Source organism: Hippocampus guttulatus, chromosome 5 (genome assembly GCF_054856545.1).
Source record: "Hippocampus guttulatus isolate MCC_2025c chromosome 5, RoL_Hgut_1.0, whole genome shotgun sequence".
Classification (NCBI taxonomy): Eukaryota; Metazoa; Chordata; class Actinopteri; order Syngnathiformes; family Syngnathidae; genus Hippocampus; species Hippocampus guttulatus.
Genome location: NC_141265.1, coordinates 2,978,182 through 3,003,680, shown reverse-complemented (window position 1 = coordinate 3,003,680; position 25,499 = coordinate 2,978,182). Strand labels below are relative to the sequence as shown.

The window sequence follows — 25,499 nt, the reverse complement described above, 5'->3', positions numbered from 1 at the left end:
AATGAGTGGACAAAAAGCTTTTTGAATTAAACTAAGAAGAAACATAATTCAATAATAAACCACACTATTAACTGCAGTTTACATTTTACAAATGATTACTGGTACCAGTATGACAATTCACAGGGCATTTATGACCTGGGCCAGTGTCTCATCATCTGACACAAAATGACTTCAACGTGCACTACTTCAGAGCATTTATTGGGTCTGGATGATGAACCAGGCACCAGAGCACTGACGTTTACCTGACACAACACCCATATTCAGCTGTTGTTTACGGACGCTAGCTTCACATAGCACATCAACTTCCCTACCCAGTAAGTAGCCACTTGAATCAACCCAGGTAGATGGTTGTGGTACTGTTGGATTCACCTGGCGTTTTAAGAGGGGCGGGGCTGCCACTGACAGGTGACCGTTCACGCGACGTATAAAAAGCAGCATCGCATTATGTTACGTTAGTGAATACACTCGCTTCGTCGTCGGCATGGCCCAATGGTAAGCTACGCTTGTGTTTCTCCTTACCAGATATCTAAAGTTAGCTTTAGATTTGATGATGGTCGGTTGCTTTGTTTGTCTGCTTTGCATTGTCCGTTGTGTTTATGTTTGCCGCATCGCTATGCAATCACAGTCAGTTACCGTTCGCAATCGGCAATGTAAACAGCGTGGGCGAAAGTGTTGCGAGAACAGTGGTGTCTTTATTTAACTCATTTTGCATAGTTGTCATGTTTGTCCAGCTGCAATTCGATGTTTGAACGAAGTACATTGCGTTGCAGTTGGGCTTAATCATGCCGGCGCTCCACTTTCGGTTTGGACCTTTGGGACTTGTAGTTCTTTTGTTCGAGTCGACTTTATGTTTGTGATGTATGGTTTCTTACGTTTAAAATATATATAATATAATAATGATGACGATAATAATACATAGTGAAATCATGGTTGATTAAAGTATTTATTAAATGTATTGTTATAAAAGTATTAATTGTCAATTCTATACCTATTTACATCGTGATGCAGAAATTGAACTTGTAATTACAAATATTCTCTAGTACGGACTCGTGTTTGCGCTGTCCAATTTGTCCTGATAACAGAAATTCCTCATTTGGGAAATGAGCATGGTACATGTCCTTTATGAACCCGCAAGTATGTTGACAAAATGCACGTGAAACAACACAATCAATAAAATACAAAAATATACTGTCCAAAAACTGCAATACAGGTGTATCAAAAAAAAATCACAACAGTAAAATACGTACAGTATTTTAATGTTTATTTTTTTCTGTCTTGGGAAAAAAATATGTATTTTGGATTGTTTTGTTGGATGCATTCTTTGGTTTATGACAATGTTTGCCTGCGTGTCATACAGTTTTCTTGCTAGTTGCAAGTAACTGTCCCGTTGATCACCGATGTCTGGTGCATACTGAAGGATTTTTGTTGCCATTTGCATTGCTTCCTTGCTGGATGGTGGCTTGTCATCAGGAGTTGAATCGATGCCTTGTTGTTTAAAGTTTCGTAGATTTGCGTCTTTCCGACTCCAAGTGTCTGCTGGATCTTTTTAACTTTGTGTCCAGCCTCGCTCAAACGGATGCATTTCACTCGCTCCGCTCCAGTTGTTACAGTTCTTCTACGTTTCGATGCGATGATCTACACGACGTAAGTGAATAAAGTTAAAATCTTTCGCAATTACAGTAAAACGCACGCCAATAAAAAGTCGCTTACACGTCTTCGTTTCGAATCTGATGAATGAAAACGGCGAAGCGAACACGTTTCTTCGGTCGTGTCGAGTGGGTGCTGCTTTTAAGCTAGTGCCGCGTTCTACAGGACGTAAGTGAATAAAGTTAAAATCATTCACAATTACAGTAAAACGCACGGCAATAAAAACTCACTTGCACGTCGTCGTTTAGAATCTGATGATCGAAAAACGCGAAGTGAAAACTTGTTTCAGCGTTGTCTTTTCCGTCGCATCGGGTGGGCGTTGCGTGTATTTAAACTCCCGCGGCGTTACATCTCCATCTGGGTTACGGGTAGTGGAATTTCCGCTTACGCAAGTTCCGGTAACATGTAATATCGTAGTCAAAATGTTAATGCATAGGTTTTTATTCCGGGTGAAGGATATTCCTTTCCGTAGAATTCCGGGGATGGGAATATTTACTGTATTCATTTTTTACTGCATTTATGTGTGCTTTAGGTTATTACCTGCTACTGATACTGCTACTGCAACTACTTCTGTTTCATCTAATACTACGACTACTTCCGCTGCAAAGTGTTCCAATAAATGTATCAAAAAAGTACAGAAAGAGTGATAAGAAAACCTTTATTAGTCTCGCAATGGAGAAATTCCAGATTCACAGCAGCAAAGTTATGAAAGGAAGTAGAACAACAAAATATAGGAATGATCCTTCCATGCTGGCCGACGATCCCTATTCAGAGGGCCGTGAAAAAAACGGAATTAACTCAACAGGTACCTCTGAAAAAATTGTCTCATGTCAAAAATGGAGAAGGCACACTCCCAGTCAAATATGTCAGGTGAGTTCACAGACGTCGGCAAGCAGCCGAGTGGAGCGTCTGGTGAATCCGTCAGCAAAGCCCTCTCCTTCCACCAGAACTGGCTTCCTATTGCACATTGGGCAAAGTTTATTGCGCTCCTGGGAGGATCTCATCCAGATGATGAGGTTCCAACGCTGACCAGAAGAGATGGGCAGGGCCCCATGCATGTGCTGGCCCCGGTGAAGAATGCCCTCACCGGCTCTGTGTTTAATCTCTGAACACTCGGTCTCATTTAAAGGCACCTGCAACAAAAGAGATTTGGCTGAAATCACCCACGTAAAAAAAGCGCAATAAAACAGAACCACTCATTTCTAGTGCCCTTCTAACTTATCCTGTTCAATATTCTACACGAGAAACAAAACAGCAATTTCTTGCAGCCAGTCGGGAGTTGTTGACGAGCTGTTTTGTTTCACTTGTTCATTCAAGAATTGAACAGTTTTCCGTCAGAACCATTTTGATATTGCTCGTGACAAAACTGCAGATAGGAAACACAGAATTACTGCACACCCTAACATGCCACAGCTGGAATCGGGAGTCAATTCATCTGCAAGCTAGTTGAATCATAAGACCAGTCCTACAGACCGCAGTGACTTTGTCCCATATTTTATTTCACCAATCACCACGCTGCCTGTATTTATTTTTTTTAACTGTGCCGCTGACATGGTGTCTAAGGAGAAGAAAAATGTGGCAATCATTTGGGGGGGGGGGGGGGGGGTCCTTAAATAGTGGTTCGGGCATGGTTAAAGTAACGATGATGGAGTAGTGACAGACTGACGATGACAGTTTTGGCTTGGATTGAAATAATGACGTACTGACGATGACAGCCTTGCTGCTGGCGACTGGCGGACCGGCAAAATTGATCAACCTGGGCTGGAATATGTGTTCACCCGTGCAAGAAGTCGGTTGACCTCATGCAACACGGATATGAATCAGTTCTGAGAAACGGTGGTAAGACAACTGAAAATGTGTTTCATGAGGGACACGAATGCTAAATAGTAAAAATCTTTAGTTATAGAAGTCAATATTCAATTTTGCAAAGAAAAATGCTGACAAAGCTATTTTGTTCCATCCATCCATCCATTTTCCGAACCGCTTGATCCTCACTAGGGTCGCGGGGGGTGCTGGAGCCTATCCCAGCCGTCTTCGGGCAGTAGGCGGGGGACACCCTGAATCAGTTGCCAGCCAATCGCAGGGCACACAGAGACGAACAACCATCCACGCCCACACTCACACCTAGGGACAATTTAGAGCATCCAATCAGCCTGCCATACATGTTTTTGGAATGTGGGAGGAAACCGGAGTACCCGGAGAAAACCCACGCAGGCCCGGGGAGAACATGCAAACTCCACACAGGGAGGCCGGAGCTGGAATTGAACCCGGTACCACTGCACTGTGAAGCCGACGTGCTAACCACTGGACTACCGGGCCGCCCGCTATTTTGTTGAACAGCACAATTTTCATTTTCTGTCAAGCGATCTAAAAATTGATCAATGTTTCTCCGTTTTAATTGAGAATATGATGTTCAGTGTTTCCAGTGCATGAGAATAACAACAACAAAAAAATACACTATTATAGGATTTTGAGCGTTTTAAACGCACTGCTATTAATTTCAACACAACTGGATGTAGATATAAAACAAAACCAAAGCATGCCGACGGGAGAGAAGCATTCTAAACATGATACCTGTCTCATATCACCAAAGTAAAGATTTCCCTCTGTGAAGTCCCTGCCCAATGAGACATTGAGTGTGACCTCCGCGTTATCGTAGTGGTAGCTGAGGTCCAGGTCTTCTTTTATGTCATATTTGACCACAAAGGCTCTGTGACTGTCCAGGCAGTGACCTCCACAATCTGGATAGAGCACAGACGCCAGCGGGTGGAGGTACTGCTCACGAAGAGGTGTGACAAAGCCTTCGTCAAAGCCAAGTTCACTTAGGAGGATCTGTGAAGAAAGCAAAAACATGCCATCTTTCAATCGCGTCTGACTGCTGGGACTTCTAAAGCGACTCACGTCCACGTAATGATCACTTCTCATGTCATTGAGAATAGGGGTGTGCATCTTTCCAAACATTTGATATGTATCTCCATACGTGGGGTATTATGAGATTCAGGAATGGGACATTTTCAAGTGGAATGTTTTGATTCCATTCAGTGCGATTGCGATTCAAGCCGATATGGTACGACTGCAGATTTTGTCAATTAAAAAAAAAAACATTTTATAAAGTTGTTCAATGGACATGAAGACAATGGTTATTTCAATAATTATAGATGACATATTAACTTTATACTGCTGCAAATGGTGTACATATGTGAAGTATCCCATTAAACAGCATAGGAAAAGCCAGACGATGATGATCTGCCGTTGGAAGTTTCAGTTGATTAGAGATGTCTGCGGATGTAGTTGAAGGCAAACATGCTGGTTTTTTGTAACTGCATGGAAAATTCGAAAGAAATCAGCAGAGATATCAGGAAGAGAATTGTCGACACGTTTGGTTCATCCTTGGGTACAATATCCAGATCCCTGAATGTGCCGGTCATCTGCTCATATAATTACATGCAATGTCCAGTCATCATACTACTCAGGAAGGGAATATCTTCTGTGTCCTAGAGATGAATTCGCTTTGGTTCAAAAGGTGAAGATCAACCAAAGACCAAAAGCAAAAGACCTTGTGAAGATTCTGGCAAGAGTGTGTCATAATCAACTAAGTACTGTACGGCATGCAGACATGGTCCGAAAGGAAAAAGCCATGATTCCAAAACAAACACAAAGACACCAGATTACAGTTTGCAAATGCATAAAGGGACCGCGACCTTAATTTTGGGGGATATGCCCTTAGCACTGATGAAATCAAAAATTGAACTCTTTGGCGATAATGAGCATTGTTAAACTTAGCAGGCAAAAAGGGGAAGCTTGCAAGGCTCAAGACACCATCCCAACGTTGAAAGAAGGAGGTGGCGGCATCATGTTTTGGGCTGTTGTGCTGCTTGAGGGACCGCTGCACTTCAAGACAAGGCAACACAACATTAATTCTGTCGCATGTTTCATACACGAGGCAACCTAATGTGCACAGCCACAGCGCCTAAAAGCATAGAAAAAAGATGGGGGGTGTGGGGCTGTTAAATAGTTTAGGTAAACCTCTGATTTTAACTATATGTCTCCTGTAAGCTTTTTGCTGAGTGTGATGGAGCAAGTGACATGAGTAGGAGGTGTGGTTGTTGAAAACAAAGAAACCACATTTCAGATCGACTGGAGCGAGAAAAGCTGGTTTATTCACCCCATAGTTGTTCATGGTGTTGGGTCGACCTTTGGGTGCTGCAGAACGCTCAAAGTGCTCCAGCTCGTTCAGCAGATCCACGCAGAAGCTCTTGTTGAACACCGGGAAGCGATAAACCCTGGGAGCTTGAACAGAATAGTGAGTGCAGTGATTGTAAGCTATTCTGTGTGCCAGTGTCATGCCACATCGACTACAGCTAATGTGATGTAGTACAAAAAGGCTAGAAATCTACCTTCAAAAACAATTACAAAGGCATGGTAATAATAGATGACCACAATGTGTCCCACCCCAAATCCTATTTGGTGACTCCCCGATATATCAAAGCACCGCTATTTAGCTGATTCTTTTTTTTTTGCCTCAACGCATCTACCTGCACAGTGATACCTTTTTAATGTGGTTTTACTGCTTTGATAGTAATCCGAAAACTGTACAGTAAAAAATAATGCTGTAAAACTGGGCTCTAATTGACTGCTGTCAACATCACACATTGTTGAGAAAAAAATGAGCGATAGACTTTTTATCGTCCCGTCCCACATCGTGCATGTGATTTCTTTTTTACTTTATTTGGCTGCATCTGATAATTCATTCGTCTGCATGTGACTATGTACGTTTTGGATGCCGACGCCAGGCGGCCAAAAGTTCATCAATCTACTCGGGCAAAATGGCTTTGGCTAAGGATAAAAAATGCTTTTGGAAAGCTGCAAACATGCCACCGGTCACCCAACCGCACGTACTGCATTAGAATGCGCCGGCGGAGCACAGGGAATTATATACAGTATATCCACAGTTTCACAATAAATTGTGTGCTAGCCGAGTGAATAGGAAAAAGAACGCAGACGGACGAGGGGGTCAGAGGACGATTATTTTATGAATAAGGAATGGGGCAATGATGACTGGAGGGTGCCCAGGTCGCAGACGGAGGACGGACCAGCACAATAGGGTAAAGCACCCTTCTCTGCCAATATGTAAGACATATTACGGATTCATCTTACGTGTCAAATGGAGTGGCATACACTAAAATGTACGACGGTTCCATCGCGTTGTTAAAAATGATCTTGTAAATGCAGGCCTGAGGATTTCACAGTAACGATCGTTTCTGGTAGCGTGTCGTTTCCGTGGGATCATTTGTACGGTACCGAAAAATCATTTCCAATAAAAAGCACTGCGCACTAGTTGACTGTACGCGATAGAATTTCTCCTGTGTGTTTCACTGTGCCTATTTTTGTCTGCACGCTGAGAAAACGCATGGATGACGGTTTAGAGATGGTGGCGAAAAGAAAAAAAACACCGAAAGGTGTATTTGTTTCTACATTTAAGAAATAATAGGAATGCCAGTTGGATTTTTCTTACGAATCATCCGAAGAAGGGCATATAGCCAAGCTGACGTGTGATGTATGCACAAAACGCGAAAGAGAAATACGACGGGAGGCACGATTCCAAGGCAAGTACTTGAAGTTGGTCATTAGATCTAAAGGCTAATCACTCTGAAAAATATTATGAAACATCCATCCATCCATTTTCCGAACCGCTTGGGTCACGGCGGGTGCTGGAGCCTATCCCAGCCGTCTTCGGGCAGTAGGCGGGGGACACCCTGAATCGGTTGCCAGCCAATCACAGGGCACACAGAGACAAACAACCATCCACGCCCACACTCACACCTAGGGACAATTTAGAGCGTTCAATCAGCCTGCCATGCATGTTTTTGGAATGTGGGAGGAAACCGGAGTACCCGGAGAAAACCCACGGGAGAACATGCAAACTCCACACAGGGAGGCCGGAGCTGGAATTGAACCCGGTACCTCTGCACTGTGAAGTCGACGTGCTAACCACTGGACTACCGGGCCGCCCTGTTGTTATTCTATAATTTACTAGTTGGAGACATGGTAACTTCATGAATAAAACATTCATCACAAGGTGTAGTGATACAAATGTTCACTGTCGGTAGGCCTAACGATGACGTGTGGTAGATTCTTTGGGCAAATTGATAGTCGATTACACAGTGCGTGGTCTTGGGGTTGCAAAGAGGACGTCGAGCCATATCAATACTATAAGTCTCTGGATAGTAATAAGGTCTTTTTTTTAAAAAAGATTCATCAGGTGATTTGAATGATTCAATTCTTATTACATGCTTTTGTATTAATAATGGGGGTGAGTAGCCATTGATATTGTGTTTATTTACATAAATAGTACACACACATAATCATGTTAACAGTGTCAGGTTTACTTGTGGCCCGTAGTAGAGAGCCAGGACTGAAGTATTGTGTACACGTATGTTATTGATGGTCATAGGATTTCATAGTAATTTATATATTAATGATTATCAGTAAGTTAATCTTTGCAGTGTGAGACTGGAAAAAACTACTCTGATTTTGTGGTATGCTGTATTCATGATGCCATATGAGTACAATAAAAGTGTTAAACAACATATTTTGATCCATTTATTATATTGGAGTACACAGATGCTGATGTAATTATGTTCATTGTTGATGCAGTTTTCACACATTTATCCTTTAAATATTATACTTTTGAGTATCAGAATTCTTGACTTTGAATATCAGTCAATGTAGAAAAACGGGTTCCCATGATGAACGTTTACGGAACCCCAAATTACCAGTAGTTACAGTGGTTTCCCATTGGGTAATCTAACGGAACCGAAGAACAGTTTCTGTTCATTTCTGAAATCCTCAGGCCTGCAAACGTCCTACAAAATTCATACAAATATAAAACAAAATGGTTTAGCTCACCTGTTTCTTTTGCCAACAAGTCAGAAAGACTTTTGAGTGTGACATTTTGACTTTGACAATACTTCACAATGTGCTTGAACTCTGGCGCAAGGAATGTCTCCTAAGAGAGGCATGCAAATGCGTCAGGAAAAACGTTTGGGATGAATAATAGCTACACCTTCAAGAACAAATACTGTACCTGCAGATGGTAGACATGAGGATGCAGAGGCTGGTATGTGTTTTTTATGACAGCAGCTCTGTTAAGGGATGTCTCAGCAAGACATATTCGCCTGTCCACTTCCTTGGAAATCTAGAGAAGAAGTAAGAAGGCGCATACGAGGACTCAACAGTGGCTTGCAAAAGTACCAGAGATGGTGGACTCAAGTCATGACTTGACTCGAGTCTGACTCAAGTTGCTATTGTTAGAACTTCAGACTTGCTTGCAAAAAAAACTTGGGACTTGACATCTAAGAGACTCAACTTGACTTAGACTTGAACAACATAACATGACTTGACAAGTCTGCATTTTTACATACCGTAGTTTTAAAAAAAAATGAATTAAAGCAAGAAAAAAAAAAAGAAAAGGGGTTATGCTTAATTCATGCCAGCCTGGCAACCCAGTCAGCGTCATTTTAAAGCACAAACTGTAATTGCCCCACGGGGATAAATAAAGTTTTCTGAATTTGAATCTGAATGAGTGGCAATCGAACAGCGATTGGAGCAACTTGTGTGTGTGTATGTATGTATCCCGTCTTACATGTTTCTTTGGTTTCATGGTGCAAACCTCTGACGTATTCACTCGGCATACTCGGCGCACTTGCCTTGTTAAGGACATCCTCAAATTGTTGCTCCGTAACGCAGCCAAGGCTCTTCAGGAGCTAAAATATACGCGTCACACATGTTGGTGCGGTTTATATATTTTTCTACGGCAATCGAAACGAGCAAAGCTGGACTTAACTTACTGATTCATATTCTCGTCTGAACTGATCCTCTGTCACAAAACGAACGTGAAGCTTGTAGTCCTCGAGAAAAATGTTGTCTGTCATAAAACAGCTACAGATGTAAAACTGTGCATCTCGTATTCGTTCGTTTGTCATCGTGGTCACTATGAAAAGTGCTGACGACAATTTACAAAACATCAACACACAAGACAGCTGCCGTACTTTGCATTACACATTTCCTGTTTGGGTTTTGTTGTTGTTTTTTTCCCCCCACATAACTACCGTTTCCGGTTTACAAAGGAAACGCGTGACAGGTGTGATAAATAACTATACAATTAACAAGGGGCCATAAGATGAAAAAGCAAAGTTTTAACCATAAACCGTTTATTTCCCAAATCCATAGAATTATGTTTCCCACCAAAATCTTTGATCCAACACTATTTAGAAAAACACAGGCTGATGGGACAAAACCGACAATTGCAAAAAACAACAGTACAGTACACTACGTTTTTTGCTTTTTTATTTTTTTTGTATCTACTATTTCCCCCCCCCCCCCACGCACACACACAAGTTACTGTATTATACTTTTCTAAGTACTGCACTTTTCTATTCTATAAAACGTTATGAACACATTCAAAATGAACGCATCTACTCTACTGTACTGTATATGAAAAACAGGAGTGCCTTTTTTTGTTTTGGCACTAATATTACCAAAAAAAAAAAGCTTATTTCTGTAGTGTACTTAGACCTACTCCAACACATGTCTTGGACTAAATCTGAAATTTAGTCTCATTTCAGTGATGGAAAATTGAATCGTCATTCCACATTTACATGATACCGTATTTCATGATATCTTTTATTGTACTAGAGCCCCAGGCTCAGACAGTTGATGAGCTAAAATGACATGTTGACCTACGAACTATTCTTCACAAATGAAATAAGATGGTTTGTTGTCATGGTTTCTGGTGAACCTGATTATTGTGACATATTGCAAACACACCTCAGTCATTGATTTATTTATTTGCTGTGTTTACCACCAATCTGATCGTTTAGGAGTACAACATCATTGTAATCCGCAATTGATGAAGGCATTTTGAGCTCGTCTTCGTTTTCTTGTTGATAACAAAAGAGGCACAACCAGCATTTTCACTACTATGATAATCCGTGGGGATCGCAGACGTTTTGATTGCGAGACAGTTGGTGGCGATAATGATCCTCTGTGTTTCTTTTCATCATTAATGAAGGAAAAGAAGAAGACGAAGACACTACTCCAGTCGCATGGTTTAGCTTTAGCGCAATATGCTTTTGGATGTTTTCTGGCGTTTTTATGTCCTATTATCAATTAGGTTATAGCAGAAATGTTGAGTATGGACGCTTTGCAAGTAGCAGAGGAGGAGGTGGTCGAGTCCAGTTCGAATAAACTCGGCGACATTTACACTTTGGTGGCCAAAGGATGCTTCCCGCAGTCGATGAATCCTTTAAGAAAGAAGAATCTCAAACGATACGCACAGAAATTCATCTTCGACGGTCAGGCTTGCTTTAAAATCTTACATTATAGATTTTAAACAGATTGGTTGGTATTGATCTCCCCCTCCTCCCCCCTTGGCCCACTAACCTTAAAGACAAGCTTCCGTTTCCTAAACGTGTACAGTATTTGAAATCACCATGGCTTTCTGCAACCGTACAGCGTCATAACTACTGTGCAATATATATTGTCATCTTATTGTTTAGGAACTTGTTATATGTATGACTTTTTGCACTTTCAGTGCAACCAACATCGTTTATTAAATTATCAACTTTTAAAACGTTGTTTGTCATGGCTACTTCCGCTCATTTATTATCATTGGTAAAAGCTTTATCAATAAAACATAATGACTCTGGAAACGTTGTGTTTTTGTGGGGGGGGGGGGGTCAGGAAAGTGTATGCCAGACGTAAACGTCAACCTAACTTCATAGTGATGTTTAGTAGTCGTCAGGAAAACAAGAAGACTGTCTCTGTCTTTCACAATCATTTAGTCATTTCACATTTCTTGTGTCTTGAAATAATTAAGATCTCTACTGCCTACACCCACTATATTTAAATGTGTCTCTTCATTTTCAGACGCCAAGCTCTATTATGTGGGGCCAAAGAAAGACGAAAAGAGAGAGGTTATCATTGAGGCAGAGAGAAAGAGGCAGATATTTCTCGACTGCCACTTTAATGACATTGGACATCATTTGGGTCAGAAGAAGACCGTCCACAGAATTCAAAGCAAGTACTACTGGCTGGGCATCATCAAGGATGTGGTGGACTGGGTACTGTTATTATGTGATTATTTTCACACCATTGGACTGGGGCGCTAATGAGCATGCCTAACCCACATGGTTTGATTTTTCAGATAAAAGTATGTGAGACATGTCAACATACAGAGAGGAATAAAAATCTGTCGAGGACTGTCCGACCAATCAAAGTTGATGCACCATGGGATATCGTTGGAATTGACATAATAGGTTTTTGCTTCAATTTGAAACAAATAAAAATGTATTTTGTGCCATTGGTCCCAGCTTTGAAAAATGTTTTCTGCTTTCCTTTGTGTGTACTACAGGGCCTTTCCCGGAGACCCAGCAATTGAATACACATGCTACTGTTCTCATTGATTACTTTAGCAAATGGCCCGAGGCATTTCCAGTGCAAAAGATGGATGCTGTCTCCATTGCGAGGTGTATTTCCAAATGTATGTCCAGGTAAAAGCACACATTCTGAGCGCTTAAAATGATGCTGAACGTATGGAGTTGTCAACAAGTTCGTGTTTAAATTTGTGTTTTATGTCAGTATCTCCTCCTTTTTGGGAGCCATGGAGAAAGAGAAAAAAACCCCTCCAAAGTATTGTTGACAGTTTAGCATTCTGGATGATTTACATCTGTTAGGGCTGGGCGATATGACTGAAAAGTACAATATGAGTATTTTATATTGGGGGATGTCAGAGATTTTTTTTTTTTTTTTACGATTTAAAATAATGGCCCAGAGAAAAAAGGCTGAATTTGAATAATTTTATTTTAATATGTAGTACTTAATCTTTAACAAGTCAATGCAACTATGAAAAAGTCAAATAAACTGGTCAATATAAAGATTATGCGAACACTTTTTAAACATAATGTGCTTTGTATGGCTGAAAAATGTTCCAGAACATAAGTATTTTATATCAGTCAATTTTGATGATTATTGATTTTTAACCATTTGAAAAGTTGAACCCCCCCTCCCCCCAGTTTCTGCGTATATTGTAACGTGCAAAATTGCCCCTCCACCAGTGAATTGTAAACCGTTTTAGGACTACCGAAGTTTAGCTTTTTAGCGAACCACTTACCTGATTTTGACTACAATGTGATGCCAAGAGTCTGGAATGGCTAACATTGGCCATCGCACGTCAAAGACAAGGAATTCCTTGTTTATCACATATCCACCTAGAGGTATTTAATCGGTTAGTACATGTGAGTCGTACTGTATTGTAGTTGACTGATTATTTATTTGAACGAAGGTACACCACTTCTTTATTGGTTTAGTGGCTTCTTTTTTGGTTTAACTGCTTCTTCGTTTTTGGGGGCAGCTGTGCGCTGCTGACAACACACAAAATGCCATAGTAGGGGTTTGCGGTCAGATTTATTTTCTGTTGAACATTTTATTCAAGGCATTTTCGTTCATCATACATATTGATATTGAATTATCGTCCAGCCCTAATATCTAAACATTTTCAAACTGCTTTGGCCCATATAATCTGATGTAGTGAACCTCGACATGTGCATTTAAGATTTTTAGTTAAAACTTGAACATCAAATTCATCCATCCATCCACTACTAACCTAATCGCTGATCTTCTTGAGGGTTGCGGGCGTGCTGGAGCCTATCCTAGCTTTCTTCGGGTGTTAGTCGGGGTACACCCTGAACTCTACACAGGAAGACGGAAGCCCAAATTCAAACCCTGGACCTCAGTACCGTGAGGCGGACGTGCTAACCAGTTGGCCGCCTTAACATCAAATTATCTCAGAAAAGCATTTGATTTTTCCTTGTATGTGTTATGTGTTGTGTTTATCATTTACTTTATGTTAACTGTTTTGTAAAGCGCTTTGTTACAGCTGCAACTGTTGTGAAAGCGCTATATCAATCGGGATGTATTGTGCTGTATTGTTTTATTAGTTAGAAATGTATTACTATTGGAATTATACTTTCACCCCGTTTTCAGGTTTGGTGCCCCTAAAACCATCGTGTGCACACAGAGCCCAGACTTCTGTGATGAGGTGAGATGTAAGTCAATAATGAACCATTCAGAGGATGACAAAGCGTGGCTCTCTGGCGGGTCAGTGTTTTGTGGGTTATTGTTTGCAGGTTACAGATCTTTTGAGCAGCAGATGGGGTATCGTGCAGAAAGTTTCTCCTCTAGCACAGCCTCAACTTAACCCGCTACACGATTGCACCAGTCCGTTGTTGAAGGAGGCCATAATGCAGATGGTGATGGAAAAACAGGCAGAGTGGGATGACTTCCTGGACCCCGTGCTGTTTCTCTTCAGAACATCTATAAACCCCACAACCAAATTCACCCCTTATTCTCTCATGTTCAACCGGAAAGCTAACACTCTAAACCAGGTAAGACTGGGCACAAGCTATTTATAACAAGTTGGTTTTCTTTTCTCTAAATTCCCTTTGCTTTCACATAGGCTACACTTGGTCCACTTGGATATGATGATCATGAGCAGGACATGTATTCTGTCAAAGATAAGGGTTCCACATACATGACTATAATGCAAGAACAGCAGAACACTGTTAAGCAGCTGGTAATTGTTTATCTTTTAAGATGTGCAATTTGTATGTGGAATGGAGTCATTATTTTCATGTTACTGTTGTGTCTGGCTTGAAATGCTTTAGGTTAATGGAACACTCAACTGTAAATTGTCTTGAGGTGTGAATGGTTGTTTGTCTCTATGTGCCCTGTGGTTGGCTGGCGTCCAGTTCAGTCTATACTCCGCCAACTCTCCAAAGACAGCTTGGATAGGTCACAGCATGCCCGCGACCCTTGTGAGGATAAAAGGATAAAACAGTTCACATAAGGGGGGGGGGGGGGGGGTTATCATTCCGTCTCTTTGTATTGCATACTGTAGTGTCTGCGCACGCACGCACACACACACACAAAACGGAGATTTGTTCCACTGCATCCAAGAAAACTGATCTTGTGTTATTTTAGTGAATGCATTTAGCATGATAGCAAATACAATGTATGTTTGATAATTTAAAAAAAATACAATTAGTGTATGTTTATGGAGTAGTTCAAACACATTTCTTCACCTGTTTGGTTTCTGAATGTGTGTCCTCCTTTCAGGTTATAGCCAACATGAAAGCGGCCTACAAACAGGAGAAGAAGAACCTAAAAAGAAAGGCACACAACAACCCTGCAATGACTTTAAAAACATCAGAGCCACTGTTTTGCACTGGAGGTCCTCCTTCCTCGAAAAAACGGAAAGAAGAGGCTTTATATCTGTCTTTCCCAGTGGAGACGGTGCTGGCCACCCAGCAAAGTAGCTCTGAAGTTATAAAAAATGAATTAACGTATCACTTGGCTGAGTCTGATGTCCACTGAGAATTTTGGACTCAGTGGAATGCTCATCTCACAAGGAGACTGTATGTGACATATCTGAGGTTTTGAATGGAAAATGAAATCCAGATAGTGTTATATAAAATGAGTGCAGTGTTTTTAGCTATCAGGGTCAGTTTAACACTCAAACACTTAAGTGTCTCTGACATTGACATCAATTGTCCTTCTTTGTCAGAGCCCAAAATCAAATATAGATATTTTCTAAGAAAATATTAAATTATTTCAGTCTACTTTATCTCTGGTAGAATTTTGTTGTTGAAGAATGGTCTTAAGTAACTCATGAATGATGTTGCCTTTTATATTGTGAATATCATTTTTTTTTTCAAACTTTCCCCTGGTTCCTCCCAGGCAACCAAACCACAACGTTTAACTCTGACAATCAGTAATGAATTACGTATTCGTCACAAGATGCAGTATCTCTTGACTGAATGTTAATTAAATGTGTAGATTACGAAAATAACATCTGCATTATGATGTACGTATATCAGTCGTTAGTGCGTTTTGGTAAATAACGTACACGCACTATTAAGAGCTAAGAGGCTGAAATGCGCAGTGTATTTCAAAATACGTATAAGCAATTCGATATGCAAACCATGCCGTACAGGCGTACACCATTTGAAAGGCTTGCATCACGAAGTCATGTAATGCATCACTGACGTCGTCTTTAAAATTCACGGCTTGGTGTTCTTGAACGAGCAGGAACGAGCAGAGTGGTTGTGGGCGGAGCTAGAGCCGGTTTTCTTCCGCCTCAGGAATGCTCATGTTCAAGTGTCACTCCAACTCGTGTTTTTTTCCGCTTAATCGTCGGAACGCGGAGCGAATGCGGGGGTCGCTGCAGTAACGTGCATTACTTCTCAAGTAAATGTCAAACTATCAGGATTTCGGAGGGGGTACTCCCATTACGTCGGGATAAACGCTCTTGTCACCTAAAAGCAAACCTCCGCGACTTGACATTGCGAGCGCACTTTGCCGTGAGAGGTTAATGCAGCACACTTAAAGGTTTTTTTTCATCATTCTGCGCCTCTTAATTCAGAATCTCACCGGTAAGCCTCTTCGGACTTTGTTAGCACTAAAACTGCAGCCACGAGACTTGCGTGTGAGAGGTGTTGATAGAAGCAGGTCGACTGCACTTGGGCAGCAAGGTGCAGTCGATTTACTAAATTAACACTTAGTAAATTAACATGGTTGGCTCAAAAATAGTGCCGGCACGTCATATAAATAGCCCCCAAAGTAACAATTATTTTTTGTTGCGGAATTATTTGGTGACTGTCTAACCCGAATTGCCAGAATATAGGAAATAGACGTCAACGAGAGATTAATTACAATGAGGGATTTAGGACGATAATTGGCACCAAATTCTCAAATATTACGTTTTTTTCGCTCTTCCCCAAGAAATCAGCATGGGTACTAAAATAAATGTGAGCTGTACTATATCATACAGCCTACTGGACGTTATTATTGCCACGGTCCTCTACATTCATGGATCACATATTAACATATTTCTGGAGGATGGCTTGAACTTTAGCATTCTGCGGTCAGTGTTGGACATCTGGGGGACTGCACTGCTTCGAGCTTCTCTCCTGCTGGGTGCCTCTGTTGGGGTGCTTTGGAACAGGGAGCATGGACCACATAGGTTGAGGAAACTCACAACCCTCATCGTCTTAGTTTGCCAGACCATCATAACGTATACTCTGGCCAAGCTGCTGATGCTGAGTGAACTTGAGCCGCTATCTCATTGTCCCTGGTCTTTGAGTCTGATTTGCTGGACCTGTTTCTCCTCATTGGCAATTTTGGTACTGTGGTGGGTTCTAGGGAAGGAAAATGGCAACAGACATAGACTGGGACATTGTGAGGACACAGAGAAGTTGCTTGAACCAGATTGTGAAGAGGAGGAAAAGGAAGGGTGCAGTGAGAGGAAGAACACTTGTGAGAAAGAAGAAAGAGTGAAGACCACCACAGGAGCTACATTGGGGCGTCTGCTGAGCTACACAAAAAAAGATGGCGGACTTTTAACTGTCGCCATCATTTTCCTCATCATCTCTGCTGTGTGTGAGTATCTAGTTGGATTACTGATCAGGAGCTTTCTATTTTTTGAACCAACGTGCTATAATCATAATCGCTGGATAACACATTCAGGTACAGTCAGATTCAAAATATTTTACAGTTTTAAATGCTGTAGTATTACCAGAATGTTAGTCATCAGTGCATGTTTCGAATAGACACCATTTAACATGTTGCCATCCACTTTGTCTTGGGTGTTTTCTTTTAACACCCACCGACATGAACAGTATTGCCTGGTCAGTTGGCCACCTGAGGTTAACTGACACGCGCCCACCCAGGTTACTGCAAATTTAATGAAAAAAAAAATACAATAAAATCAATAAGTTCTTTCTTTAGTAATATTTCTTATTTTATTTTTATTTCTTGTTTATTTTCATTTTAAGTCTCGTGCATTCAAAATGATTAATCATCATTGCTCTTTTTACCATGCTGCAGTGTTTTGCGTGTTAGGGTCAATCCTAGAAAAAATGTCAAATTTTAGTTATTCAGTTAGATTTTTATTCTGCAAAAAAAAAAAAAAATAAAAAAAGATCCTGCCCCAAGTGGAGGAGTTCAAGTATCTTTGGATCTTGTTCACAAGTGAAGAGATTATGGAGCAGAAATTCAACAGGCAGATTGGTGCGGTGATGCGGACCCTCTATCGGTCTGTTGCGGTAAAGAAGGAGCTGAACCGAAAGTTCTCATTTTACCCGTCAGTCTATGTTCCTACCCTCATCTTTGGTCACAAGTTCGGGGGCATGACCGAAAACCAAGATCCTAGATACAAGCGCCCGAAATGAGTTTCTTCGCAAGGTGTCTGGGGTAGGGTGAGAAGCTTGATCATCCAGGAGGGGCTCCGAGTTGAGCCAGCTGAAGTCCTATTGGCTCCGAGGATGAGATAGGATACACTGGAGAGACTATTTCTCCCGGTTGGCCTGGGAACGCCGTGGGACCACCCAAAAGAGGTGGCCGAGGTGGCTATGTAGAGGGAAGTCTGGGCTTCCCTGCTACAGTTCCTGCCTTCGTGATGGATCACTCTGTTTATTCATCCATCCATTTTCAACACCACTTATCTTGAACAAGGTCGCCAGGGTTTCTGGAGCCTATCACAGTTGACTTTGGGCAAAAGGCAGACTACACCCTGAACTGGTCGCCTGTCAGTCTCAGGGCATACTCTGTTTATTGTCTCAACATTATTTGCTTTTGTTTTGCTTCGCTTTATAATAATAATAATAATAATAGATTTTATTTATAAGCACCTTTCAAGACACCCAAGGACACTTTACAATAACAAAAAACACAAAACAATACGGGTTGAGCAGCGGCAGCCAAAACGCGCCAGCGTTCACTCAACCCGAAAGTCAGAAAGAAACAAGGGAGGGAGAGGGGGAGAAAAAGAAACCCACGCTCGAACTACCCTCATTTGAGGATAATTTGAGTGAGGCAAAAAACTCCTGCACGAGCATATGACAGTTACAACTTTACCCTGCTTTCTGCCGCCAGGACGGCAAATCTGTTCTCAGTTGCTGTACCTGGATAAATAGTGGATAGTAAAAATAAGTAAATGGACAAAATTAGCATAAATGTCACTCACAGTGAAATCACTGGTTACTCTTGAATCATTTAGCCATTAAAATGATAATTTTTGTTAACCAATGATTATTGAGTAATCTTTGGTATGGCGTCCACTTTGACTCTTGTCTTTTTTTTTTTTCACCCACAGGCGAAGCTTTTATACCATACTACTATGGTAAGGCTATAGATAGCATTGTGGTTCACCACAGCATGGAATACTTTGCTAAACCCGCCATCACACTGACAGCCCTGGCCTTCACCAGGTGAGTATCATGTATATATATCTACGCCCCACCAATAGACATATTGGTGGGGCGTAGGGAGAGGTCCATTTTTTTTTAACATATGATGCACACCACGTGACTCTTGCCATCTCAGTGTGTGGTTTTTCGTATGTGGTGATGGAGGTTAAAGTTATATTGAAAATGTCTGAAGAAACGATATACTGTATTACCTTAGGAAAGGAGGTTTCGTTCTATGGTAGAAGGAATACATTGAACAGCATAAGCAATTTCCACAAAATTTGTATGGAAAAATAAAATCATTTTGGTGCGGGTCATTAATATACAACATTGTTTCTTCATCTTTACAAACAGAATAAAGCCAGGGGGGGACGCGTCAGTTTGATTGTCACCCTTCCGTTATTATTTCAGGCTATCCCAGTCAGTCTATCGCCGCCGGTGACATACACTCGGGATTGGGAATGTACTCTTTACTACATCACGCAGGCACAGCACAAGCAGACTCGAGTTAAAAAAAAAAAAACAGGAAAAAAAATAGTGTTGTTTACCTTTGGGTTCCGCACTCCATAATGAGTGCTTTTCCACCTACCAGGCACTCAAAGCGCTTCGCACTGGCTCCTACTCGCCTACTGAAAGCATAGTATCAGGAGGACATTGAAATGTGTGTTTTGTCTGTTGTTATTTATTTTTAATTTTTTATTTATTTATTTTTTTGGGCACGTGACAGTAAATATGTTGTTGATGCCGATTGGCTCCCACCGCTGCCGACCTAGTGGGCCGGCCTGAAATAATGACGTAAGGATATGAGAGACAAACTGAAATGTCCACCTCCGAATAAAGCATCAATTTACCTGACTGGTTATTTGTAGGAGGTGTGAATCATCCTTGGGCATAAATTTGGTGCTGATTCATATTAGCACTGTGTTGTTATTCTTGTTTATTTTTTCTATATTTCTAATTCAGTAACATTTTTAGTCGGTAAAACAGAATGACTGTAGGTATACACGCAGTCTTAAGGAACAATGGGGAGCACATTCATTTTAAAATAACGCTTCTTTAAGAAAAAAAAAAGCAGCATGATTGGTTCTGGACAAGGTTTTTGGCCAGGATGTCATGAATGTGGATCATGATAAAGATGATGTTAAAATGCCTGACTTTTAACCACGTTCCCTCTATTCAGTTCAATTGCAGTTGGCGTGCGTGGAGGAGTGTTTACGCTCACATTTGCACGATTGAATCTTCGGTTCAGGAACCACCTTTTCAGAACTCTAATGAATCAGGATATTGGATTTTTTGATGAGAACCATACAGGTGAGTTAAGCGTCATCGTAACATCAATCCTTTTTACTATTCTCATCTTTTTATCACTCTTCAGGTGACATCACTTCACGTCTGTCAGCTGACACCACCCAAGTGAGTGACCTCATCTCCCAGAACATCAACGTGTTCTTGAGGAGCACCATCAAGGCTGTTGGCTTTCTCATTTTCATGTTTGGGATGTCCTGGAAGCTAACGCTAGTCAACATGATGGGGCTTCCTTTTATTGCCCTTCTGTCTGAGTATTATGGCAATTACTACAAGGTAATCTACCAATTAATGTTTTATTCTTATTATTATTATCATGGAGTCATTTATTTTTAATTTTAAGATTAATCAGCTACCACTTGGATTTTTTTCACCCTAGAAACTAACGAAAGAGGTGCAAACAACCCTTGCAAAGGCTAACAAAGTTGCAGAAGAAACCATTTCAGCCATGAAGACAGTACGAAGCTTCGCTAACGAGCATCGAGAGGCTGACTCCTACTACGACAAGCTCGTTGTCATGTATCATCTTAACAAGAAACAAGCCCTGGCATATGCTTGCTATATGTGGTCCAGTTGTGTAGGTATCAGATGATGCATCACTAATTATATTGATTACCGAATGAGTTCATTGCTATTCATCTCAGTCTTTCTGTTTTCTAGATCTCAGAGCTTGCTCTAGAGGTGACCATCCTTGCCTATGGTGGCCACCTTGTGGTTACTGGTCAGATGGAAAGCAGCCAGCTGTTATCATTTTTCATATACATGCTTGAAATGGGGGAATGTTTGGCGGTATTTGATCTCTATTTCTTTTCTCTTCTTGTGTGTGTTGTCTCTGAACTACTGGTGAGGTCTGTAATCTGAATTCATGTGGACTTCATCTTGCAGAACATTGCATCAGTTTACTCAGGCCTCATGCAGGGCGTAGGAGCTGCTGAGAAGGTTTTTGAGTACTTGGACAGAAAACCTGACCACCCAGCAGATGGTACAGAGACTCTGGAGACATTCACTGGTCTGGTGGACTTTCAAGATATCAAGTTTGCCTACCCTACTCGGCCAGAGATTGAAATACTCAAGGTTTTATAAAATCACCGACAGTATAACATTCTCTGTAACTCAATTTACTTAAATAATAATTGGTATGATGCAGGGAGTGTCATTCACTCTAAAGCCTGGCGAGGTAACTGCCCTGGTGGGACCTTCAGGCAGCGGAAAGAGCTCTTGCGTCAACCTATTGGAGAACTTCTATGTTCCTCAGCAGGGTCAAGTCCTGTTGGATGGAAAACCTGTTCGCAGTTTCCAGCATGGAGACCTCCACTCTCAGGTCAGACCGTCAAGAAAAAAAAATTGGACCTTCTGCTGTGACATTCGATATGTTTCAGGACGTAAATACATACCCTTACATTTTGACGCAATCCCTATTCAGGTGGCGCTTGTGGGCCAAGAGCCAGTGCTTTTTGCCCGAACAATTGAGGAGAACATCACTTATGGTCTGACTGATGTCCCCATGGAGGCTGTCATCCAGGCAGCCACAAAAGCAAATGCTCATGATTTCATCATGGACCTTCCTCAAGGATATCAAACAAGTTATTATTGCATATCTTAGTTACTGAATTCCAAATATATTTTCCCTAAAAAAAAAAAAAAAAAAAAAAGACCAGTAATTAACTTTCTGCTCTCACTGTTGGCATCCAACTGTTCGCTAGGTGTTGGTGAGAAAGGCGCACAATTGTCAGGTGGGCAAAAACAAAGGGTGGCGATTGCAAGAGCTCTTGTCCGACACCCTCGTGTTCTTATCCTGGATGAAGCAACCAGTGCCTTGGATGCAGAAAGTGAACACATTGTGAGTCACATTGCTTTGCCCCAGTGAACATTGTTCATTGTTTAAGACACTCTTGAGATGTAATAAAATCCCATAACTTGGTTTGAATCACTAAATGCTGTCCAGTGGAACCTTTGAAGTCAAATGCACCAGAAGTTAAATTTACTTCAAATTTGAAACCAGGAGTCCCGCACCAAAATGAACAATCTGTTTTGTTTTTATACAATCGAACTTTTCTTGATATTTGAAGATGCAAATAAACCATTCATGATTAAAAGAGTAACAATTTATCTTCAAAACGGTGTAGTGAAAAAGATCATTCAATTTTAGAGGCAAAAATCGCATCTTCCACTTTGTCTTCGATGGCTGATTAATGAAGACCTCACATTAATGATCCTCAAGTAACTGTTTGAAAAATGGTCACTTTACCACAGTTTGTTCTTTTTGGGATTCTGAATGTGGAGGTGGGATTCGGCTGCTAGTTGGTGCCGAGCTGGATTGACTCGGTGAGATTCACGGCTGTTAGCTGCCCCAAAAACTATTTGTTTTAACACCTTTAGCAGAAAGCTGAAGACATTAACTCGACAATACTAACAATATATAACTGCGTTCTTGAACGACTTTAGCATGTTTCAAAAAGTTGAAGAATTTAAAAGTGCCCCTTTCATCCTTCCATTTTTCTGTATGTGGCCCTCAAAAGAAAAAAGTTAGGAGATGGAACTGATTGAACATATGGTCAAATTGTGGATGGCTCACAATTAAAAATAATAGCATCATAGTCATATTCACTTTATGTTTCCAGTATTTATGGATTATTGAATGTTCAAAGTTTATCATTACTACATTTGGGAAAACAAATTCAGCAAATACTTTCGCAGGACAAGAGACAGTTGCCCCTCAGTTTACTAATACTACAATAATACCTCAGATTACTGTACGGTATCCTGAATTTATGAATCTTTATCCTCAATTTACTAATATGTACCCTCAATTCAGCACGTCGATGAGAGAGGAACACACAGGAAGAATCTTCCTTCTTCAAATGTGATCCTCTCTTGTCAATGTGCTAAACTGAGTATTGTTTTGTATATGGAGCGAACAGATTAGCAAACGCTTCTCCTCCACATCGAGAGGAGCCAGATGAGGTGGCTCGGGCATCTGATTAGGATGCCTCCTGGACGCCTCCCTGGTGAGGTGTTCTGGGCATGTCCCACTGGAAGGAGACCCCGGGGACTCCCCAGGACACGCTGGAGAGACTATGTCTCCCAGCTGGCCTGGGAACGCCTCGGGATCCGCCGGGAAGAGCTAGAAGAAGTGGCTGGGGAGAGGGAAGTCTGGGCTTCCCTACCAAAGCTGCTGCCCCATCCATGGATGGAGATTAGCAAATTTTTTTTTTCTCATAAGCCGGCACCAGGAGGGAGGGGGACTAAACTTTGCAACCTAGTGAACCCAATTTTCCAGGAGTACCTGAGTGTTTAATCTAACACATTATACTGTATGGACTCAAACATTATGATGTAGATCGTATAATATATTTTTACCGCACACCTAGTCATCAGCTCTGTGATATTAAAATCAAAGCGGTATTGCTTTAGTTTCAGTTGCATCTGTCTTTGAGGTTCCACTGTTAGAGAATTCAAGAGTTGATGGGGAAAAAAAAGATTCAATTGATCTTTGCCTTCATCTTATGGTTCCTACAGGTTCAGCAAGCTCTCAACAACATCATGAGGGAGCACACAGTGTTAGTGGTTGCACATCGGCTCAGTACTGTTGAAAGGGCAGACAGCATCATCGTGATTGATAAGGGCCATGTGGCTGAACAGGGATCTCACGGTCAGCTGATGGCCAGCGGGGGGCTGTACTACAAACTGGTGCAGCGACAGGTTCTGGGCATCGAGACTGGGGATGAAGTTCTAAATCTTTCAGAGAATTCCTCCTGGAAGCCTGATGGATACCAACGTAGCAGGCAAAGCAGCAGTGCAAGTGATCAAGAGTACAATCCTCGCTATTGAGAATAAACTGTGTGGAAAAGTTTCCTGTTTGGTTATTGAATCATTGACTATACATAGTTCAATAATACTAATGACCGCTTCTGTTTGTGGCTGACTCTCTCTCTCTCTCTCTCTCTCTCTCTCTCTCTCTCCACTGTCTATTTCTTTCTCTTTTTTAAATCACACTTAAATGTCTCAAATCATCAAACCAATTTTAATATCTGACAGCAACTTGCATGCAAAATGCAGTTTCTAAAGGAAATTGGATTAAATAAAGGGGAAAATAATCCAAACCTATGGGGGGTTTTTTTTTGGGAAACTAATTGCCCCGTTTTAAGTCATGAGTTGAAATTGATCACAGGTTTTGGACAGCTGAGTATAGTTTTGCTAGTCACACCCAGGCTGTTCACCAGATTTGGTGAATTGAGAAATCATGTACGCTGAAATAGTACCTGTCAGACAAAGTGAGGTAGGGTTACAAGATCTAAAGAATTGCATTATGCTACACTCCAAATATAGGAACAAATGAGAAACAAAGTGTTCTAAGTCTGTGGCAGTCTATCCAAATACAGGCTGGAGTCGAGCAGTTTCTTCGAAGCTTTTATTAACAGAATATTTCGGGCATCAGTGAGTTACGGACAAATGGCTGCATGTCATGAGTGCGAAGAAGAGAGGGATTCACATCATAGTGATATCATCAGAAAAGCGGTACCGAAATGTATGGTCTGGCATCAGGACTTTCGTTTCGAAACCGATTCTTAGCTTTTATCAGCTGGTGCATTCCTATGTCTAACTGATGAGGTAGTGTACTTCAAGGACACATCTGGCTACAAAACAGAGTTTCACTGTGGACATGAGAAAGTTATAATTGAGCAGAATACAAACTTCAACGAGGTTACAAAGCCACATTTCCAAGGCTTTGACTCCCACAACCCAGTTGGAGTCATCATCCACAGATTAAGAAAATTAAGAATGGTGAACAAGAGTGTTTGGCCAAATAAAACTACACTGAGAGTGCAAGGACAACTCATCGAACAGCTTGTCACACATTTTCAAGAAAAGACAAGTTATTGGGAATTATTGGCAATTATTTTTTTCCACATAGGGCCAGATAGTTTGGGATTTTTCTTCTCCTTAAAAAAGTACAGCATGTTTCTGCTCAATGTTAACATAAGGGCCACACATCCACAACGGTGGCCAAAGTGGGCCCTTTGTTCTTTCTGTCACTGTAGTTTACTATGCCAGGACTCAGGGTTGGCATGTTAGCAGCTCTTGGATGACAAAAACATTGATGTGATTTACTGGCCCACCCAGTCCCCAGACCTGAATCCTATCAATTGTTGCTGACTGATTATCCAGGTTTAGCAGGTGATCGCACCCTACAGGGCCATCCGTAGTTCTCTCACCAGGAGCATGCCCCTATGTTGTAGG

General features: G+C 41.3%; 3 protein-coding genes and 1 long non-coding RNA gene across 7 annotated transcripts; 2 read left to right on the top strand and 2 right to left on the bottom strand.

Annotated features, from left to right (window-relative positions):
* The first annotated feature begins 346 nt into the window (after window positions 1–346).
* Window positions 347–15,326, top strand: LOC147204649 (gypsy retrotransposon integrase-like protein 1). 3 transcript variants are annotated; one of them, XM_086110521.1, is made up of 8 exons: window positions 347–492; window positions 11,578–11,727; window positions 11,855–11,966; window positions 12,062–12,200; window positions 13,693–13,747; window positions 13,812–14,093; window positions 14,165–14,281; window positions 14,824–15,326. In XM_086110521.1, exons 1-8 carry the CDS (start codon window positions 490–492, stop codon window positions 15,079–15,081), a joined length of 1,116 nt encoding a protein of 371 aa, XP_085966647.1. In that variant the 5' UTR covers window positions 347–489; the 3' UTR covers window positions 15,082–15,326. The 3 variants fall into 3 exon arrangements, with proteins under 3 accessions (XP_085966647.1, XP_085966646.1, XP_085966644.1); XM_086110520.1 differs by lacking the exon at window positions 347–492 and adding an exon at window positions 10,708–11,003 and having other exon boundaries at window positions 11,578–11,771; window positions 13,836–14,093; XM_086110518.1 differs by lacking the exon at window positions 347–492 and adding an exon at window positions 10,708–11,003 and having other exon boundaries at window positions 11,578–11,771.
* On the bottom strand, window positions 1,135–1,987 carry LOC147204651 (uncharacterized). The gene is made up of 3 exons (XR_015100960.1): window positions 1,878–1,987; window positions 1,711–1,806; window positions 1,135–1,635 (listed from the first exon to the last, which is right to left on the bottom strand). It is a non-coding gene; the product is annotated as an uncharacterized LOC147204651 (long non-coding RNA).
* On the bottom strand, window positions 2,289–9,748 carry ogfod2 (2-oxoglutarate and iron-dependent oxygenase domain containing 2). 2 transcript variants are annotated; one of them, XM_086112291.1, is made up of 7 exons: window positions 9,498–9,748; window positions 9,357–9,413; window positions 8,735–8,845; window positions 8,557–8,656; window positions 5,813–5,937; window positions 4,222–4,479; window positions 2,289–2,780 (listed from the first exon to the last, which is right to left on the bottom strand). In XM_086112291.1, exons 1-7 carry the CDS (start codon window positions 9,672–9,674, stop codon window positions 2,514–2,516), a joined length of 1,095 nt encoding a protein of 364 aa, XP_085968417.1. In that variant the 5' UTR covers window positions 9,675–9,748; the 3' UTR covers window positions 2,289–2,513. The 2 variants fall into 2 exon arrangements, with proteins under 2 accessions (XP_085968417.1, XP_085968418.1); XM_086112292.1 differs by lacking the exon at window positions 9,498–9,748 and having other exon boundaries at window positions 9,293–9,413.
* Window positions 15,327–15,468: 142 nt separating the features above from the next.
* On the top strand, window positions 15,469–24,111 carry abcb9 (ATP-binding cassette, sub-family B (MDR/TAP), member 9). Its single transcript, XM_086110517.1, has 11 exons — window positions 15,469–17,145; window positions 18,860–18,974; window positions 20,134–20,264; window positions 20,329–20,534; window positions 20,638–20,835; window positions 20,919–21,047; window positions 21,144–21,332; window positions 21,406–21,579; window positions 21,682–21,841; window positions 21,962–22,098; window positions 23,778–24,111. Exons 1-11 carry the CDS (start codon window positions 16,497–16,499, stop codon window positions 24,087–24,089), a joined length of 2,400 nt encoding a protein of 799 aa, XP_085966643.1. The 5' UTR covers window positions 15,469–16,496; the 3' UTR covers window positions 24,090–24,111.
* The last annotated feature ends 1,388 nt before the right edge of the window (window positions 24,112–25,499 follow it).

Coding starts and splice junctions, on each gene's coding strand:
- LOC147204649 (XM_086110518.1), top strand. CDS start 10,835: ATGTTGAGTATGGACGCTTTGCAAGTAGCAGAGGAGGAGGTGGTCGAG. Junction 12,201..13,692: donor ATTTCCAAATGTATGTCCAG/GTAAAAGCACAC, acceptor CCCCGTTTTCAG/GTTTGGTGCCCCTAAAACCA. Junction 14,282..14,823: donor AGAACACTGTTAAGCAGCTG/GTAATTGTTTAT, acceptor TCCTCCTTTCAG/GTTATAGCCAACATGAAAGC.
- ogfod2 (XM_086112291.1), bottom strand. CDS start 9,674: ATGTTTTGTAAATTGTCGTCAGCACTTTTCATAGTGACCACGATGACA. Junction 8,657..8,734: donor CTCATGTCTACCATCTGCAG/GTACAGTATTTG, acceptor TGCCTCTCTTAG/GAGACATTCCTTGCGCCAGA. Junction 2,781..4,221: donor ACTTTGGTGATATGAGACAG/GTATCATGTTTA, acceptor CTTTTGTTGCAG/GTGCCTTTAAATGAGACCGA.
- abcb9 (XM_086110517.1), top strand. CDS start 16,497: ATGGGTACTAAAATAAATGTGAGCTGTACTATATCATACAGCCTACTG. Junction 20,836..20,918: donor GCTATATGTGGTCCAGTTGT/GTAGGTATCAGA, acceptor TCTGTTTTCTAG/ATCTCAGAGCTTGCTCTAGA. Junction 21,842..21,961: donor TCCTCAAGGATATCAAACAA/GTTATTATTGCA, acceptor ACTGTTCGCTAG/GTGTTGGTGAGAAAGGCGCA.